Here is a 16085-nt window from a genome sequence, read left to right as displayed (position 1 = left end):
ATGTTCACTGGTGTTTATACTCCCCATTAAAAAGCTCACAGAGCACAGAGAGGCCGGTGGTCAGAGAGGACTGTGCAGGATGGGAGAGAGACAAGAACGCGATAGGTCCTCCGTCTTTTGAGGGCGCACAACTGCGGTTGGTGCCATTGCGCACGACTGCTTTGCTGCATGCAGATACACAGATTGAAACATTGAGAGGACTTCCCCAACTTGCAAGCAAAGATGGCGATACCCATTAGAGCCTTGATTATTTTGGTGGATGTTCTAATATATCTAAAACTCAACTGTTGCATGGAAATAGATTTTTGCATACCTGTCAAATTGGATCACCAACAACAAGACAGGCAATTCTCCCGGCGCGCGGAGAAACCAAATGACAAGCAGATTGTTTTCAGGCTAAGTGCTTTCACACAGGAATTTTACCTCAACCTCAAGCCGGACTCTAATTTCCTTGCACCAAGCAGCATGGACCCCGATAGTTTTTATTCACCACCCTATACCTCTGCAACTACTGAGCTGAGGCAATGCTTCTACTCCGGTGACGTGAACGCAGACCCGGATTCATTCGCCGCGCTGAGCCTCTGCAAAGGTCTCGCCGGAGTTTTCTCTTACAACGGCACGGAGTATTTCATTAGTCTGGATGGAAACGCGGACGTGTCGCGATATGAAGTGGCCTTCGACCGAACTCACGTTATCCGTCGCCGTGGACGCGCGCGCTCAGGTGACCGTCTCGCCAGCAGGTGCGGAGTGGCGCCCGGCACCAACCTAAACATGTCGGGCTCTCTAGAGAAATACAAGTACATGGAGGAATTTGACACGGACGGCTTGACCGAAACGGTCCTGAAAACGCTGGGCAGATCCAAAAGGTTCGCCTCCATCCCCAGGTTCGTGGAGGTCCTTGTGGTCGCGGACGAGTCTATGGCCAAATTCCACGGCGATGACCTGAAACATTACCTCCTGACCCTCATGTCTGTCGCGGCCAGGCTTTACAAGCACCCGAGCATCCTGAACTCCATACACATAGTGGTGGTGGGATTTATGGTGATCAACGAAGCTGACAAGGGACCTAAAGTTTCCAGCAATGCAGCCCTGACCTTGCGCAATTTCTGCTCCTGGCAGAAGAAGTTGAACAAACACAGTGACAAGCACCCCGAGTACTGGGACACTGCCATACTCTTCACCAAACAGGTAAGCTAAATGAGAAATATGTGGCTTAGGTTTGGCTGAAATGTATTAGAGTGATGTTGCTTGGAGTAGAACAGACCATTCCTTTAGAAGGCTTTACCTGCACCTGCCGCTGGAAGGCCTGATGTGTGCTCTCTACAGTAGGCTACGGTGTAACATTTGCACAGCCCTCCATGTTTTCTCCATTATGTTCCACAGTGGGTTGGTAATGTGTTTTGAGTGTGTCAGTGAGTCACTGGGGGGAAAAAAAATAGCTAAGTCAGTTATTTGCATTAAAGACCTCATTTCTGACCAGTGTCCAGAGAATAAGGGGTGGGATTTCGGTTAGATTGGTCAGGATTTTGATTTCTTGATGGCTCTCCCCGCTTTGTCCACTGACTCCGCAGCTGAATGGTGAGCCAAAGGTGAGGCACTGGCTAATGACGTATGTCACTCTAGGTTGTCCTGTCCACGTGAAGCCTTTTAACATTGAAGGGTAAGGGTTATGGGAACAACGACTGGAAACACAGCAAATGGTGCTACTTCAGATTATCACTGAATCAGCTATTCGCATTAAGCCAAATTACTCGTTCATTTTTTTCAACCCATTTGATTGGTCCCAGGGGTGTTGCACTCTGACAGTGATGGGATGCATCTTTGTATTCGACGGTGTGCTGTGATTACTCTGTGTATATTGTGAGCATCTCTGCTCTGAGTCATCTCATTAGTTGCTAAACCAGCTCAGCCTGCTTTGCAGCTCAACCACCTCAGACCACCTCAGACCCCCACCCCCTTCTGCAGCGCTCCCCCCTAGCTTCTCACCTAGCAAAGCCACTTAAGCTTTCTCCATGTTATCCATGTGCCACTTATACTACTCACAGATAAACCATGTGCCCGGCAGAAATGCCAGTTACTGGCTACTGAGTTATGCTTGTTCTGCCTCTCTTTCCACGGCCCTCAAGACACAAACGGTCTCTCGTTCTGATTCTGTTGTTTTATTGCCTGCCTTTTATCAGGTCCAGTCTGGTTCGGACCACCCATCTGACTTCATGACCTCTTTGCTGCATTGCAACAAGCAATACAATTCAAGCGCAACCAAACTAGGGATTTTCAAAGTGCTGAGAAAGACTTCTTATATCATGTAGGAAAATCATGAATCCTGTGTTGTCCTTATGAGGTACAATAAATGCCACCCACTGGAAAAATCTTGTAATACATTACGGAGAGACTGCATTGTGGAATACACATGGCAAACAGAGGTTGTTCCTGGCATCTCTGGGCCTCTTCTGTAAACCTTGGCTTGCTCAGTTCACCGTTCCTTCCGCATTCACCTTTATTCTGTAAACTGTGAATGGATAAGTCCATTGTAACAGCACAGCCTCTTCTTTTTTTTTAGAATTAGGAATGATTTTGTCAACAAAGCTATGGAAACAGGTAAATTAAGCATCACATAACAAAAAAAAGGAATGCATATCTAAATAAATTCTGCCATCAATTCATCTCAGTAGAAAACTAAAAGCAGAAGAGTCAGTCATGCTTTATGTTGATGGGAGCCAAACACATCATCTGAGGAAAACCATGGGTCATGACTTCTGCTGCTAAAGTAAACAAACACACAGCTTGGTCACTATTGTACAATAGAACCAGAGTTGGGATCTGCTTTTTTACTGGCCAAGTTCAGTTTCCCACAGATGAGTTGGTGGGTAGCTTGCATGATACACATAAGTCCTCACACAAGATTAAAAAGGTCATGAATATATCAAAATATAAGACGGGAAGTGGAAGAAATACAGGAAATAATGACATTCATCTGTCCAGAGTATAAATAGTAGATAAAAAGCCAATAAAGTTCTACGTATGTGTAGGGCAGTAGCCTGGGTTACACATGTAAAACAAATGAAAATAGTGGTTCTCTACTAACAGTGTTCATATTGTACCGGCAGGCAAGAAAAAACCAGAACAACGTATAAATGGGTAGTTATAGAGCATCTGGTTGTGCCAGAGGTGTGTGTGTTGAGAGAGAGAGAGAGAGAGAGAGAGAGAGAGAGAGAGAGAGAGAGAGAGAGAGAGAGAGAGAGAGAGAGAGAGAGAGAGAGAGAGAGAGAGAGAGAGAGAGAGAGAGAGAGAGAGAGAGAGAGAGAGAGAGAGAGAGAGAGAGAGAGAGAACACGCATGATAGGTGATGAAAATATTTATTAGGGGAAAAAGTGTGCTCAACTTCTCAACTATATATGCATATATGTATGACTGATCCGGAGCTGGTCAGTTAAAAGGGAAGAAAGCACAACAAAGAAATGGAGTTGAAGACCTTCAGTAAGAGAAAGGCTTCATTTAAAAAAAAAGAAGAAAAAAAAAGACTAGTGGAGTTATTCAGATCATCGGTCCATGTGCGTTTTCACTCTAATTCTGTTCTGGGTTGTGTCTCTGGGTTTTGTCTCCTTATCTCGTCTGTGAATGTCCTCATTCATCCAGGTCATGGTTATCCAAAGGAGTTGAATCAAGCGCAACTGGACTTGATATATATACCGAGTCCAGTTGCGCTTGATTCAACTCCTTTGGATCTCCTTATCTCATTGTCACAACTTCTCTTTGTTTCTCCTTCCAAACATAGCGAGATAAGTGGGCGGCACAGTGGCCCAGTGGTTAGCACTGTTGCCTCACAGCAAGAAGATCCTGGGTTCGAACCCCAGGTGCTTTCTGTGTGGAGTTTGCATGTTCTCCCCCCCCTTGTCTGCGTGGGTTTTCCCCAGGTGCTCCGGTTTCATCCCACCATCAAAAACACATGCATGTTAGGGTTTATACTCCTGTCTGTGTCCCTGAGCAAGGCAATGGAAAGAAGAACTGGAGCTGGTCCCCGGGCGCTGCAGCTGCCCACTGCTCCTATACAATAGGATGGGTTAAACACAGAGAACACATTCATTGTAAGAATACAATGTCAAATAAAGTGTCTTTGATTCATTAATGTTTTGTTTTGGTGGTCTTCGCCAACCCTCTCCTTCTGTAAAATATGAAGATAAGAAGGGGGGAGAGTGCACCAATCAGAGTTCATGTGCCTTGTGTGAATGCACTTCATTGTCCAGTCTTTGTGTAGGTCACTGCTTAACCTTTTAGCCACACATTAGATGGGATAAGAGCAGGCGACAACTTGGCAAAGGGCATCATGCATCAAACTTGATTATTTGACTCAGCCTAGATTCATTTTTGAGTCTAATAAAATCTTTTCCTGATCTTTTGAGTTACATAAAAACTCCATCCACTGGGACAGTTTTACCTATTTAAGGCACATCAATGCATAATGAGGACAATGAAAAGAATCAAGTCTCGCATCTCCATGTCACCAGGATCTTTGTGGGGCCACAACCTGTGACACTTTGGGAATGGCTGATGTGGGAACCATGTGTGACCCCAAGAGGAGCTGTTCTGTCATTGAGGATGATGGTTTGCCCTCAGCTTTCACCACCGCTCATGAATTAGGTGAGAAATGTCTCCTCATTGAAACCGTTTTAGGAGATAAGTGATTAGTAGGGATTGACCAGAGGATCAATGCAAATTGACAATATGCATTCATTCTGGTACACTTGCACAAACACACACCACAGTGTGTTATACTGTATGTAAAAAGTTTTGTTTCCAGGTGGCAGAGCGGTCTATTCCGTTGCCTACCAACACTGGGATCGCCGGTTCGAATCCCCATGTTACCTCCGGCTTGGTTGGGCATCCCTACAGACACAATTGGCTGTGTCTGTGGGCGGGAAGCCGGATGTGGGTATATGTCCTGGTCGCTGAAGTAGCACCTCCCCTGGTCGGTCAGGGCACCTGTTTGGGGGGGAGAGGGAACTGGGGGGAAATACTGTGATCCTCCCACACACTACATCCCCCTGGTAAAACTCCTCACTGTCAGGTGAAAAGAAGCGGCTGGTGACTCCACATGTATTGGAGGAGGCATGTGGTAGTCTGCAGCCCTCCCCGGATCGGCAGAGGGGGTGGAGCAGCGACCAGGACGGCTCGGAAGAGTGGGGTGATTGGCCAGATACAATTGGGGAGAAAAACGAGGGAGAAAAAAAGTTTTGTGAAATGTTACCTCACACAAAAAAAGTGACAGAGGAACCCAAGCCTAAACCACACTATGAACAAACTGACGTTTGGCCTCTGTGATGCTCATATTGATCTATGCATATTCACGATTAATTTTCAGTTCTAATCTGTCAGATGTGGAAAAAGGAAATGAGGGATTGCAGTTCAGCACTATTAATCCTTCCCTCACCCCAGCCTTTCAAGACGTAGTTGAATAAATGCCACTAAAACGTTTTTGGCACAGCAGACATTGAACTCTGTCTAGTTATGTCTTTAGTTTATTAATGATGCAACAAGTGACAGTTGCTATAAAGCGTTTGCAATCACCACTGGTTGAAAGAAGGGAGGATCATGCCTGAGACCAGATGTGCAAGTATTACCAGATGTCTGGAGGCCCCAAGAGAGGCATTGGTTTACCGTGCCCACTTATATGAAATAATTATACAGTACAATTTCCCCTCAAAATTATCCTGCCCCACCATTCAACATCAGTTTGTAAAACCATCCTTTATATTTGATCATTTGTAAAGTACCACATGTCCATTGTAGGGAATGAAATGGTTTCTTTTGGGAACCCAAATTCTCCTGTAGGATCTGCCCAAGTACATGGACGTATTCCACGCTCCATGTTCCCATGCATAACTGCATTCTTCCCCCGCCATGACGTCAGCCTGAAATCACTCGGACAAAATTCAGTTGAGACCGCGTGCTGCACACGTACGGCAAAAATATATCATGATATCGTGAAAAATTTCACCTTGTGCTGTTTCTCATAATTCACAGTCATTACCCCTTGTAATTTCATTGTGACTAGCTGTCATCTTGGTAATTACTTTTTTCTTGGAATGTGAATCAACGGAGGCATACTTTTCATGCTTCAAAAAACAATACCATATGACTAAACGAAACGTTCACTGACTGTTACAAGGGCATTTTTTTAATATTTTCCTCTTTCTCATACCATCTCTCTGTCTCTCGCTCTCTCTCTCTCTTGTTCTCACTCCTTTAGGCCACGTCTTTAACATGCCGCATGACAATGTAAAGGCATGCGAGGATGTATTTGGGAAGCTAAGTGACAATCACATGATGTCTCCCACACTGATTCAGATCAACAGGAACAGACCCTGGTCTGTGTGCAGTGCAGCCATCATTACAGAGTTCCTTGACAGAGGTCATGGTTAGTAACCACATCCCAATGTTTCTGATCCACATCTTAACAATGAACTGGTATGAACCGCTAATTGTGGCCTTGCTCTGTGGTATGTGTTGGCTGTAACCTAACCATGACTTCCCCCCACAATCTGTTTCCACTCCTAATCATTGTACATAAAGGTTTAAGAGATGATACTTCTACTTCATTAAGTTCGTTTAAACACAGTCAAAGATGCCTTACAGAAAAATCCTCCAGACATGAGAGAGATAAAAAAAATAATAAAAAAATTAGTCTTAATTGTGAAATGAATACATGACACAAAAACAATATGAATAAAGATTAAAGAAAAGAAGAAAGGTAGCTAACTGAGCGATCTTAGTTTAAACAGAGTTAACGTTTAGAATTCAGCTAATCCTCTACAGTCACATCTGAACAGTTCACATCAATATGCAATCGAGATGTAAACCTGTACAGATTTCCCACAATTTCCCTGTCATTGTTTTACCAAGGCACATAATAGGGCTCAAAATACTTGCAATTTTTGATCAAATATTGATAACCACAGGTTTTTAAAGGGGTCTCTAATGCATCTCTTGAATCAGTATTTTAGAAAACTATTGCTCTTATACATCAAGGAATGTTGGATCAATTCATCTGGATACAACGTTTATTGAGAGAGAAACATTTCATTACTCATCTAAGTGACCTCTTCAGTCTCAACCGACTGCAGGACACGTGTCCCCACACCTCTAAACAATACAGTGGCATAACAACCAGTTGCATACTGCTCTTATACAGATAATTCTTTTTACAGTTTCATTGAGTTTATCATTAAAACAATGTACTGTTATTCTACCAAAGATTTTCTCCTCATTAACACTTGAGTCCCTCTTCCCTAGGCTCTTTCTAGGTCCAAATCTAATAATGACTATATGTGCTTGGATAGGGACAGATAGACAAAGTGTTCTCATATGTATAACAATTTATTACCTCTCCAAACAATAATTCTGGTTCCGCTTACTTTAACAAGAGAATAAATCTCTCCAGCTTAATGTTTGATAAGTTACTCCTCTTTCAAGACTGATAAGTTACTCCTCTTTCAAGACTTTTACTGACTGTTAACATTGTGAAATTCCCCAGACAACAGTCATACCAACCAGCCCACTGAAAACCTACTCATCTACAAGCAGGGCTGACATTTTGTGGCCATAGGCTATGCTATTTTGGAAAGAGAAGTCAATCCATCCCCTTCTTGTAGATTTGTAAAAATGTGCATATAATGTGTTGCCAATACCATAATATACATGATCCTTTGCAATTAGTTACCTCAATAGATATTGTAAGTTGCACTTTCCATAAAGCCTGGTTATTTGAATGCTATCAGCTTTTTTGAGGTTGAACTGATGCCTAAGCATTTAATTGCCAGCAATACTCGCCATGCTGTATATTTGTGCATTTGACAAAACAAAAAACAAAAAAACCTGAACTTGATTTCATAGAGATGTTGGTATGTTTTACTTCTAGGTGACTGTCTGCTGGACCAGCCACAGAAGCAGTTGTCTCTCCCAGAGACCCTGCCTGGTTCCAGCTATAGCCTTCACCGTCAGTGTGAACTAGCTTTTGGGGCAGGCACCAAGCCCTGCCCCTACATGCATCCTTGTTCCAAGCTTTGGTGCACGGGAAAGGCCCGTGGGCAGCTGGTGTGCCAAACCCGACATTTCCCTTGGGCAGACGGCACCAGTTGTGGCAATGGCAAGATCTGCTACCGAGGGGGTTGCACTGACAAAAACAGCACTATGCACATCAAGGTGGGTGTGAACCTGTAGTGTTCAGTCGATTAGTGTCTATAGCTACTACATACCGAGGCAGATACATCTGGGAAAAAAAGAGATCAGTCTAAACTGACAGGGGGTCCTATTACGATTGCTCATAGGTATGTCATATCAGGCAAAACCATGAAATCAAAGCAGAATGTAAACAAGAGGAACAGTCCAATATAGGTCTATTTCCATTTTATGATAGATTGTTAATGATGTGGGATTTTTTTGCAGGTGGATGGCCAGTGGGGGAAGTGGGGTGCATTTGGCGATTGTTCCCGAACCTGTGGTGGAGGGGTTCAGTTGTCCAAGAGAGAGTGTAACAACCCTGTCCCTGAAAATGGTGGCAAATACTGCTATGGCCTCCGTGTCAAGTATCGCTCCTGCAACCTCAACCTCTGTCCTGACACAGGTTGGCTTAATTCTGTTAAAAGTGTGAAGCATTATTTTCATGTCCACATACTAAATAAACCTGGAATTCCACTGTATGACCATCTACTATGAAATCAAAGGTGACAAAAAAATAGTCAGACTAATTTTGCTACATGCTTGCTTTCTCTTCTCAGGCAAGAGTTTCCGAGAGGAGCAATGTGAGGCTTTCAATGGTTTCAATCTGAACACCAACAGACTCAGCTCCTCAGTGGTTTGGGTTCCCAAGTACTCTGGTATCTCACCCAAGGACAAATGCAAGCTCATCTGCCGAGCCAATGGGACTGGATATTTCTATGTACTTGCTCCAAAAGTATGTAACATGAAGATTAACCACTCTACCGGTTATCTATTATCCTTCATTATCTAGTTATCTACTATCCATCACTGATGTATTTAAAAATTTATCAAGAAAAAAAATTCTACTTGTTCTTTTTTGAGCTAATTAAATTCATTCTGTAGGCACTCTACTATGGAAAGATAACAATTACAGTAGTCCTTGATGGAACAGAGAAGTGGATAACAATGTTTGCAATGGATACAAGCATGCTTTTTTCTGTCAGTGTGGAGGAGTAATAGTCTAACCTCAGCATTCCATATCTGCGGTTCAAATTTTAAATCACAAGACTTTATAACGCCCTAATTTCTTGCCAAGGATTTAAAATTGTGTTCAAATGTAGTTAATTCTAAAATCAGCTTCTCTCTTTGCCTTTATGCATCAATCACTAAGATTCTGTGTTATCTTTGTTCAGTTGTTACCATCCTTATAGGACATTTGGTTAGTAAAGGTATCAATTGAACTGAACTCATCTAGTTTAACTAAGATAACAATTTGATGTCAACTGCATAACAGAAAAAACAATGTTATTCTTGTGGATAAAGAAAGCATGTTGAAACCAAATAATAAGGGGCCCAAATTTGAACTCTGTGGCACACATTTAATATTTACTTAAATATTTATTTATCTAAACTTTAATATTTACTTATTGTGATCTGCAAAAAAAATCAAAAGCAGTTTAGAATGGTGCCACTGGCCTTCCTACTTTTCTTGTCAATGAAAAGAAATTATGGTCAACTGTATCAAACACAGCACTTATACCTATAAGTACCATAATAGAGAGGTTTTTTTCCCCCACAAAAGTTAATTTAACTAAAGTTCATAATCAACCATAATCAGATCAATTTCAGTACTGTCCATGACATGGAATACAGACTAGAATATCTCCAATATGCTATTAAATTTCAAATGGTTAAGCTTCTTAGGTATGCTGCTTGGAAAATTAGACTTGAGATTTGAGATCTTAATCTAGTGTACATTTTTTGGATGAGGATGCACAGTAGTGTTTTGTGGTATACTGTTGATAGAAAACATTGGTACATGTAGCAGTGCTTTTTCATGATTGTGTGTTGATGGAAAGTGTGACCCAAAAAATGATCTTAAGCCAACTTTTTCATAATGACAAAGGAGAAAAGTGGTAACTGTGGTTAATATCAGCCAATATTTCCAGGATAACTGAAAATGAATGAACTTCATGGTTTCACCAGTTGCTTGTCAGATGAATGTGTGTATGGATTGGCACTTTATCAATAACTGGTATAAAACATATGATTGGCCCGTAGCTGTTTCTATCTACAGTAAAGCAGTGAAAGAGAGACGTGAACAGCAAAAGAAAACAATTGCTGCTTTGCTGAATGGGGGATTGACGGAAAAGATCATGCAGGGACAATATCACTTAACAGCTGTGGCTTGTCAGCAAGTATTTATCCAAACAGCACTGTAACAAGCTTGTTATCAGAACACAAGCCAGCAATTTGTTTATATAAAAAGATATTGTATACTCTGGGCTCCTTCCTCTTTCCGTTACAGCCCAGTTCAATATGGTTCTCTTCCTTCTTTGTTTCATTATTTTGTGTAGCAAGATATAAACTTGTGACAGTTTCTCAATCTCTTATTCATATCCTCCTTGTCTGTCTGTCTATCTATCTGTCTTTCCAACACACATCCACCCCTCAGGTTGTGGATGGGACTCCGTGCTCTCCAGACACCTCAGCTGTATGTGTACAGGGGAGGTGCATTAAAGCAGGCTGCGATGGCAAACTCAACTCCAACAAAAAGTTTGACAAATGTGGTGCGTGTGGTGGGGACAACCAGGGCTGCAAGAAAGTCTCTGGATTGTTCACTAAACCCATGTAAGTAGAAAATACTGTCTGCTGATATATACAAAATCTTGTCTTTTTTCGATAGATTCAGTTACTGAGTCTGATTTAATTTTCAATTTCACCATGAACTGCTTGCCACAACAAAATACATTTTGGAAATGTACCTGGTTATTTTGGGAGGTTAGGTGCAAAAACTACAGTTTTACTCCATGTCATCATAAAACCTTTTTTGAAATAGCATCATCAGTGACTTACATCTCCAAATCTCCTTTCCAGACATGGTTACAACTTTGTGGTAATCCTGCCGGTGGGGGCCTCCAACATTGACATCCGTCAGCGTGGTTACCGAGGAATGGTCAGCGATGAAAACTACCTGGCGGTGAAGAACCGGCAAGGCAAGTACCTCCTGAATGGCAATTACATAGTATCGGCCGTAGAGAGGGACCTCCTGGTGAAAGGCAGCTTGCTCCGCTACAGTGGCACCTCTACATCTGTGGAGATGCTTCAAGCCACCAGACCCCTCCAGGAGCCTCTTACTGTGGAGGTGCTCTCAGTGGGTAAGATGACTCCTCCTAGGGTACGTTACTCCTTCTACATAGCCAAGGAAAGCAAGAAGGAGAAGACTCTACGGAAAGAAGACAAGAGCCACACAGCTCACAACAGCGTCTTGGTGAACAGTAATAAGGTGGAGGTAAAGAAGCAGGTGCTGGACAAGAGGCCTATCAGTCAGTGGGTAACAGGAGGATGGGATGAATGCACAGTGACTTGTGGAAACGGGCTACAGAAGAGGACGGTGCAGTGTCAGAGTGTGGATGGACGCCCGGCAGCTGACTGTGACAGCGCTTCTAGACCTGTAGCCATGAGGGTTTGCGGGGACCCCTGTCCAATGTGGGACATAGGGCTCTGGTCACCCTGCTCCAAGACCTGTGGGAGAGGGTTTAAAAGGCGGGTCCTGCGCTGCGTTACTCAGAATGGTCTGAATCTACCTAGAGATCATTGCTCTGGAAAAAGAAAGCCTCAGGAACTGGACCTATGCAACCTTAGGCCATGTTAGAGTGACTGTTGATTTTTTTTTTTAATTTGCAAGTCAAAGTGATGGTAATTTTACTTAAATGTTAATCCAAGTTGCAGTCTGAATGATGTTATGATGGCATTGTCTGTGAAAATGCTGAGAACTGTACGCTCAAACACATTCCAGCTGTATCTGCCAGGGCCAGAGAGCTCTGAAGAAAAAAGAAAAAAAAAGGAAGTGGAGGTGGCACTCTTCCATGGTTTGAATGGATAGAATGGTGTGTTTAAACAAGACAAAGGGAAGAAAGTGATTGTCTTGTTAATTGTCAGACCACCTCTGGCAAATTTGACTTATGGTCAGTCTACCTCTAGTGAAATGAATGATACGATATCTGTACACGTAGAGTAAGAGAGGAGAGACATGCAGGGACGGTGATGACAGAAAGAGAGATTCAGAATGAGACTGAGAGAGATGTATACATACACACAGACACACACACTGATAAACACAGATACTAGATATGCACATACACACATACATGTGCATATGTATGTACATATGCATATGTGTATGTGTGCATGTGCATATGCACATGCACACATACAGTACAACACACACACACGCACGCACGCACGCACGCACGCACGCACACACACACACACACACACACACACACACACACACACACACACTATAAAATTAGTGATGAAATAGAGAAACACTACGTCCTGGTATAGCAAAGATTCCAAAAGGCGAGAGAAATTCTGCAGAGAAAAGTTATTGAACATTTAGAGATTCAGGCACATCATATTTTTTGGCTGTATTTTCATCAGAACCAGATATATCACCTGTGAATTCACTTTCTCTCTGATTTCAGCGAGGAACCAACCTAAATGTGAAAAATGGTACTGTATCAACAAAGTTAGAAACCTGCTTAGTCTTTGCACTAGTTTCAGTTTCTATTTTTGTATTTTTTTTTTACATTGGCTGTTTTAAAAAGAGCCCATTGGTTTAAAAAAATGTGAAATGACCATTTAATCCCAAAATTGATATGTTAGGAATTTAATCACATTTAAACAGTTAAATACCTTCATGATCTTAACATGCTTGAGCAGAGAACAGCAATATTTTATTTAACAAAGATATCAATTAATGTTTTTTTTTTTTACTTCCCAGTGCAACTCAGCCCAAACAAAATGTCCTACACACTTGAGAATGTCGGAATTTTGAACCTTGTATACATTGGATAAATATTAAAGAATATCTGCAGCTTCAGACCAAAAATCTAGCATTATGCTTTTGCAGAGACACACACACACACACACACACACACATATATATATATATATATATATATATATATATATATATATATATATATATATATATATATATATATGTACACACACACACACACACACACACACACACACACACACACACACACATATATATTAGAGTGAAGCTATTATCATATTGTATACAGTGAGTTTTGGCTTCTTGTGCAAGTATGGTGTAATGTTATATACATTGTTCTGTATATTACAAATGTGCCAATGCTGAAGCCCAGCTCTTCTTGTCTATGCTGCCAAAGAGATGTGACACTGATTTTCGAGGACGCCTTAGAAACTGCAAGTTAAAACTCTGCACCAGCTTGTAGATGCATGGCTTGTTCACGTCACTGTCTCTGTAAATTGCTGTAAATGCCTTAAGATAGCCCTGCAACAAAATGTTTAACATTCACTGCTGTATGTGCCACAGTGTTGCTTCAACATCTGCAGGCTTCTGCCTCGCTGTTGCATGCTTGCTTGCTTGGATGACACTATTCCAGAGTGATAGAGTGACATAATTCGCTATGGCTTCATTATTTTTATTGTGTTTTATGTCAAGCCACAAAACATTGTGTCAGCTTGATATTATGTATGTCCTACAAAAATATGGTGGTTATATTAGTGGTTTGATTCCTCCAAACTTGTTCTTTTTGGTGACGTGTCAAGTAAGGCCTGCTTAATATACGTAAGAAAATGACAAAAGGCTTGTTTTTTTCCATGAAACAAAATTTTGGTTACATGTAAAGATATGTAAAGATAAAACTCATCATGTCAAATCAGTCATTTTGCTCTCCTAATTTATGGTCCATCGTGGTTCAGTGGGACCACTTATGCCATCTAAAAGATGGAATTGTACAATTGTAATTCAATTTTTCTTTTACACCATGTACAGAACATGTTCTTTTTATAGCTGTCATTTGTACTGTATACTATGTATACATCCATTAATACGTTTAAGAAATGAATATATATATATGTATATATATATGAATATAACCATGTGTAGTACTGATGAAACTTCAAATAAGCAGCATTTCCTGCAACATCTTACATCCATATGATTCTGATTAAAATATCATTGAAGTTTAAGATCAGGCTACAATTAGTCTCTCCGTGTCAGCAAATGTCATTTCCTGTACTGTACAGCTCTGTATTGTCTCTACTGTGTCTCCATGTGTGTTCAAAGTTAAACAATATCTGTTACAACACCAATTTCTGCTGTGCTATGCAGTCTTCCATCATGAGATGAGACTGGCACATACTCTTGTTACCTCAGCTCTTCTTCAGCCAAAGAACGGCTGCCGATTAAAAACACATTCATTCATGCACTTTGGAATTCTGCTGATTCAAACTCCGTTGTCCAAGCCGTGCTATAATAACAGGCACTGCTTGCCCACCACATGCCCAGTAAGCCCAATCCATTGTTGGGGAGAGCTGGGTCGGCTGTCTCTCAGTGTCCACCGGTTTCACTGCCCTTCATAGGCGTGGGCTTTTGACTGAGAGTCCAAGAGGTACTTAAGATGAACTGAACACTCCATTAAGCTAATCACTTTGTCGAGCTCAAAGTGTCAATGATTAGGGTTGGAATCAACACTATGACCGGTGACGCTATATCACTTGTTCGTAGTACATTTCAACCCTCATCATTGTGCTCTGTCTAGCTTTAATGCTGTTTAATGTCATTTTGCTGGTGGGTTATAAAAAATCATTGCTATCTCTTGCTTCTTTATTTCAACCCTCACCAGCTCTTCATACATCACTGTCAATTAACAGCATTTAGTTGAGTGGAACCTTAAAGGAACAACTGTACAGATTTACGTTAAAACAAATTTCCTTTGGGATACTTCCCATCGCTGTCGTATTTAAGACAATACCCAAACCACAAATGTCCATATGATGAACACTCGTTGTATTTTACCTATCTTAGTGGTTATTGCAGGGTAAAGGGATAATTGGAAGAGGTTTGTTAGAGATAATCCCAATATATTGGGGAAATGATATGGTGAATTGTCATTAATGACTTCACCATGTCAGCCAAATGTGCAAGAGTTGGGCAGTTAGCAGTAACTTCGAAGCGCGTATAACCCTTAATAACTAAAACTCAGGTTCAACCAAGTTTATTTGTTCATATCGCCAGTTCGAATCCCCATGTTACCTCTGGCTTGGTCGGGCATCCCTACAGACACAAATTGCCGTGTCTGCGGGTGGGAAGCCGGATGTGGGTATGTGTCCTGGTCGCTGCACTAGCGCCTCCTCTGGTCCGTCGGGGCGTCTGTTCAAGGGGGAGGGGGAACTGAGGGGAATAGCATGACCCTTCCACGCGCGCTACATCCTTCTGGCTAAATGCTTCACTGTCAGGTGAGAAGAAGGGGCTGGCGACTCCACAGGTATCGGAGGAGGCATGTGGTAGTCTGCAGCCCTCCCCGGATCGGCAGAGGGGGTGGAGCAGTGACCGAGATGGTTCGGAAGAGTGAGGTAATTGGCCAAGTACAGTTGGGGAGAAAAAAATGTGTGTGTGTGTGTTTGTTTGTGTGTGTGTGTGTGTGGGGGGGGGGGCAAAAAAAGTTTGTTTGTTCATCAGCGGGGGAGTTGCTGACACATCAGTGCTGGTGACTTTTATCTCAGACAGACCTCTAGAACACAATTGCAATAGTCACGTACCACCATAGGTGTCAGTAAGATAAAGAAAAATGATGATCTTCATCATTGTAGCAGGATTGTACAGAATTGGTTTGGCAAGCCAATGTTTGGTTTGGTAAGACAATTTAACAATTTAACTGTTAAACCATTCATGGGTGAGAGAGAAGAAACCCCCAGTGGGTCGAAGTGGGTTAAATTGTCATAAATGGAAAAGCAAGAGAGCTTGAGAGTTAGTGAGGGGTCAGAACCAGTTCCCGGAGAAGGTCAGCTAGTTCTTTCTAATGCTTGTGACGATTACAATTTTGA

General features: G+C 42.0%; 1 protein-coding gene across 1 annotated transcript; it reads left to right on the top strand.

The window, feature by feature from the left end:
* The first annotated feature begins 222 nt into the window (after positions 1–222).
* On the top strand, positions 223–11850 carry LOC130115718 (A disintegrin and metalloproteinase with thrombospondin motifs 15-like). Its single transcript, XM_056283513.1, has 8 exons — positions 223–1188; positions 4505–4637; positions 6247–6414; positions 7915–8198; positions 8442–8619; positions 8774–8949; positions 10651–10826; positions 11073–11850. The coding sequence occupies exons 1-8, from the start codon at positions 223–225 to the stop codon at positions 11848–11850; spliced, it is 2859 nt and encodes a 952-aa protein (XP_056139488.1).
* Positions 11851–16085: the final 4235 nt, after the last annotated feature.

This window comes from Lampris incognitus, chromosome 7 (assembly GCF_029633865.1).
Source record: "Lampris incognitus isolate fLamInc1 chromosome 7, fLamInc1.hap2, whole genome shotgun sequence".
NCBI classification, from domain to species: Eukaryota; Metazoa; Chordata; class Actinopteri; order Lampriformes; family Lampridae; genus Lampris; species Lampris incognitus.
Note: the sequence above shows the minus strand (reverse complement) of the source record. Positions and strands in the feature narration are given on the sequence as shown.